The sequence below is a fragment of the Priapulus caudatus genome, unplaced genomic scaffold, assembly GCF_000485595.1.
Source record: "Priapulus caudatus unplaced genomic scaffold, Priapulus_caudatus-5.0.1 Scaffold591, whole genome shotgun sequence".
Classification (NCBI taxonomy): Eukaryota; Metazoa; Priapulida; class Priapulimorpha; order Priapulimorphida; family Priapulidae; genus Priapulus; species Priapulus caudatus.
This window is the reverse complement of record NW_014577652.1, coordinates 149,556-154,377: the sequence shown is the minus strand read 5'-3', so window position 1 is coordinate 154,377 and position 4,822 is coordinate 149,556. Positions and strand designations below refer to the sequence as shown.

General features: G+C 48.3%; 1 protein-coding gene across 1 annotated transcript; it reads right to left on the bottom strand.

Annotated features, from left to right (window-relative positions):
- Nucleotides 1-6: 6 nt before the first annotated feature.
- On the bottom strand, nucleotides 7-1,659 carry LOC106811917 (octopamine receptor beta-1R-like). Its single transcript, XM_014815657.1, has one exon. It carries the CDS (start codon nucleotides 1,509-1,511, stop codon nucleotides 462-464), a length of 1,050 nt encoding a protein of 349 aa, XP_014671143.1. The 5' UTR covers nucleotides 1,512-1,659; the 3' UTR covers nucleotides 7-461.
- Nucleotides 1,660-4,822: the final 3,163 nt, after the last annotated feature.

Here is a 4,822-nt window from a genome sequence, read left to right as displayed (position 1 = left end):
TGTGCGAGCATTCCATTCCGTAACGGCGTATTGTCTGTGCGAGCATTCCATTTCGTAACGGCGCATTGTATGTGCGAGCATTCCATTCCGTAACGGCGTATTGTATGTGCGAGCATTCCATTCCGTAACGGCGTATTGTATGTGCTAGTATTCCATTCCGTAACGGCGTATTGTATGTGCTAGTGTTCCATTCCGTAACCGGGCAGTGTATGTGCTAGTGTTCCATTCCGTAACGGCGTATTGTATGTGCTAGTGTTCCATTCCGTAACCGGGCAGTGTATGTGCTAGTATTCTATTCCGTAACAGCGCATTGTATGTGCTAGTGTTCCATTCCGTAACCGGGCAATGTATGTGCTAGTATTCTATTCCGTAACAGCGCATTGTATGTGCTAGTGTTCCATTCCGTAACCGGGCAATGTATGTGCTAGTATTCTATTCCATAGGCTATTCGACTGCCTAGCTCAGAAGTGATCCGTGTCTCTACAACAGAATAACCTCCTTAGTGTCAGATGAAACCCTCTGCGGAGATCCTTGTTGAAAAACGCATATATGATCGGATTAAGTCCGGAATTCGAGTAACCGATCCAGAATAGTACTGACACGACGACATCGGGAGTGACGCACGCGTCGCCGCACAGATGCGTCGCCAAGTACCACGTGAAGAACGGAAGCCAGCAAATCAGGAAGCATCCCATTATCATGCCTAGCGTCTTCTCCGCCTTGTGTTCCCTCCGCAATATCGTACGTCCCGCTTCGTTTCCCGCACCGTCCGCTAGATGGCAGTCCGCAGCGCGAGCACCGAGTTGCACCTGAATAGCGGCAGTCTCTCTGTGTATCTGCCGCGCTTGTTTGTTTGCCTCGCGGTACACCTTGTGATAGGTAAACAACATGACGACGGCCGGCAACCAGAAGGAAACCGTCGACGAGATAACAGCGTAGACACGATTCACCTTGAAGTGGCACACGTCCGGGTGAGCGAGCATGTACTCGTAGTTCCCAGGCGTCGTGTACCACTGCGTGTAGATCGGCACGAACGAGATGAGAGCAGACGACAGCCAGACGACCGTCAACATGATGGCGACCTTGCGATGAGTCATCACCGTCGGGTACATGAGCGGGTTGGTGACGGCGATGTAGCGGTCAACGCTGATGCAGCACAGATGCAAGATGGACGCCGTCGAGAAGAGAACGTCGCACGAGTTCCAGAAGTCGCAGACGAACTGTCCGAAGAGCCAGCGCTGCGCCAAGGTCACGCTGAAGTTGAAGGTCATCGCGAAGAGAGCGACGAGTATGTCGGCGACTGCGAGTGACATGATGAAGTGATTGGTGCGCGAGCGCAGACTACGGTGCAGAGCGACGCTGACGATGACGAGTAGGTTGCCTAGCACCGCCGCTGTCATAACGACGCACATCACCGTGATCGACAGCACGACGACGACGGTGTCCTGCGCCGCCTGGTGGTCGCTGTCCGTACTAGCGTTCGTGCGGTTAGCGAGTTCTCCGGCGGCCATGTTGTAACGCTGCTGCTGTTGCTGCGATCCTTTATCATAATCTGAAAGTGAAATGTCTTTAGTTCGATAAAATATTTTAATTACTTATAGGTGAACGGAAACAGCCGGAAGCCGGTTTAGAATTTAATGAATTTTGCTAAGAGTTGTAGTGCTCTCAGAACCGATGAAAGCAGGACAGATTTCTTCATATATCCGCGCGAATATTTCCGATGAAATAAGGGAATGTGGGAAGTGTAATTTGAATACTTATACTCATTACATGGGCTGTACACGAGGCATTACTGCAGATGACAGGCAACCATGTTCCTAAGTGTAACAAAGCAGAAACACTTAGCAGAACGACAAAACTCGAAAATATTCGTAAACAGACACACTCGTATTTTAGTTACTGCGTGTAACGACATGCATAAGATGTTTCGGAAAAAAAAATGTAATTAAATTTAACTGCACATATTAATCCAGACATATACGATCGATTATCTCTTTGCTGATGTTTTTTTTAAATTTAAAAATGTCAAAGGATTTCATAAACCAAATTTATTTCCCAAAGTATATGTCATTAAAGAGAGGATTTTTCGGATTTCCTGATTTAGAAAACTACATATCTGCCTTAATCCGTGTTTACGCGACCAATAGCACAAGACTATTCTGCATACAGTGACGCAAACGTCTGCATATAGCGTCGGATATTCTTCCTATGATACGATAATACACTACAGGGACACACGTACATGCGATATATTATATATATATACATGCACATATAGAAACGGGTACATATAGGGCCTATAACAACACGATAGCACACTAGAGGAACGCAAGTGTATGTATATATAGAGACGGGTACATATCTTACAACACGATAAGACGAGGGCATTCTGTTCATGGAGTCATGTACTCCTGGTTAATGTACTCCTGTCAGAGTATGGTGGTACTCTGCAGTGACGCGCTTCTCTCTCGCATACACACACATGCACACACTCTCCTCTCTCTCTGTCTCTTTCTCTTTCTCTCTCTCTCTCTCTCTCTCTTCCTCTCGCTCTCTCTCACATACTCTTACTCAGTCTCCCCCCTCTCTGTCTTTCTGTCTCTCTTTCTTCTCTTTCTCTCTCTCTCTCGCGGTTTCTCTCTCTCTCTCTCTCTCTCTCTCTCTCTCTCGTTCTTTTCTCTCTCTTTCTCTCTCTCGTTCTTTTTTCTCTCTCGCTCTCTTATTGAGGAAAACATGACCCACACCATACTAGTTATCAAGTGAGTCACGGCCGCGAACGCCACATCGACGGGCCCCAACAGCTGACGTCATTTGTCTCAATAACTGGTCATCGTACGGGACGTCACGGCTTCACGACTGACCCGATCGTAGTTGAAATCCTCGCGTGGGTTAGCATAGCGGTGGCTGTGTCGACAGCGCCCGCGCAAGGAGAGATGCGGGAATCGCGCGCAGGTCGCCGCCACGCGTACATCGCCTCACAAAATCATCGCCGGCCGGAGATGCGCAAGAAATCTTTAAATGGTTCGATGCGAGCTACAACGGCTAATTAATCACGATTGCTACAGTCGGCTCTGTGTGTTAGATTTACTGTCGGCTCTGGGCTGCTTCCGATAAGCGACGAAATATTCCCTGCGTCTACAAGCGCGGACAGCGAAACACGCGACGGTGTGAAGGACAGAGGGCGGCTAGCATCGCGCTCACGCTACAGTTGTCGTCTGCGCGGCTTTTAATTTAGACACGCGAGAGGGCGCCAGCATCGTTTAATTTAGACACGCGAAATGGCGCCAGGATCGTTTAATTTAGACACGCGAAATGGCGCCAGGATCGTTTAATTTAGACACGCGAAATGGCGCCAGGATCGTTTAATTGAGACTTTAAGTGTCGCGTCGGCGATATATATTAGCGTGGTCGTTTAGCGTAAGCAGTTACCGTTCTCATTTTTTCGATTCATCGATGCAAAATTACGATCGTATGAAGGATTAACGCGAGACAGCAGATTGTGCAGAATTCGGTTAGGATTAGGATTAGGGTTAGGGTTAGGGTATAGGAGTTATGGTTAGGCGTCAGGGCTGGGTTAGGTTAAGGTTAGGGGGTTAGAAGTAGGGTTAGGGTCACGGTTAGGTTTAGGGTTAGTGTTATGATTAGGGCTAGGATTAGGTTTAGGGTTAGGGTTAGGGTTACGGTTTAGGGTTAGTGTTATGATTAGGGCTATGATTAGTTTTAGGGTTAGGGTTAGGGGCGTTTAGGGTTACGGTTCGAGGGTATAGTGTTATTGATTTAGGGCTTCTTTATGGACTTAGGCTTCTAGGTAGGCTTAGTTACGGTTTAGGGTTAGTGTTATGATTAGGGCTATGATTAGTTTTAGGGTTACTATTATTGTTTAAGTCAGTGTGGTGTTAAAATTCGAGTTAGGATTAAATTTATTCTCACACTCCTAACTTAACCAAGAATTATGGTTAGGGTCATACTCATACGGCTGATCATTCTACAAACATTAAACCCAATTACTCTTCCCCAATAACACCGAAATACCCCCTAACCCCTCGAACAACAATGCGTTTCCCCTTCACTGGCTTCAACAACGGCCGCTATTTAAACTGCGTTCACTTCATTTCCTCATTACTCCTCACCTGCCACACACACACATGCATTGATGAAAGCAACACGCAGAGAGTGTATGGCTGTCGTCGTCGTCGTCGCCCGTCGTCGTCGTCGTCGTCTTCACACTATCGCCGTGTTGCCCTGCGAGCCAGCGAACGTTATGCCGGGTGCATTCCCGCGCGCGACGATGTGTTTCAACCACCCAATTGTCCGTTTGTGTGGGTTCTCTCTCTCTCTCTCTCGCTTCTCTCGCCTCTCTCTCCTCTCACTCTCTCTTCTCTATCGTCTCTCTCTCTCTCTCTCTCTGTCTCTCGCCTCGAAAGTGTGGTTCATTCGTCTGGCTGCTCTCCAGATCTTCCCTGGTCTCCACATCGCTCTCACGTAGCTTCCCCTCTCGCTTCTCGCTGGGGCGTCTAATCTCTTCCCTCACATACCCGGTCTGTTCTCCCATGGATACAGTCTTTGCTGCGGACACAGAACTCCAGCAGTTCATCTCTTCTGTACCGCACAGCTATACTCCTACTCAAAGAAAGTACAACCCACCCACCCAGCCACCAGGTCCGCTCGCGCTCTCGTTAACGGGTCTCATGATCAAGAGATAGTAAGCAGCGTCGCGTTCTATGGCTTACATTAAGCGCCTATTCATTGCCGTAAAGCTGGCCATCGCCGTGGTCCTCCCTCAGCTCTCGCTCTGCCATCTTAGCGTTCCTTCTTTGTTAAG

Coding starts and splice junctions, on each gene's coding strand:
- LOC106811917 (XM_014815657.1), bottom strand. CDS start 1,511: ATGGCCGCCGGAGAACTCGCTAACCGCACGAACGCTAGTACGGACAGC.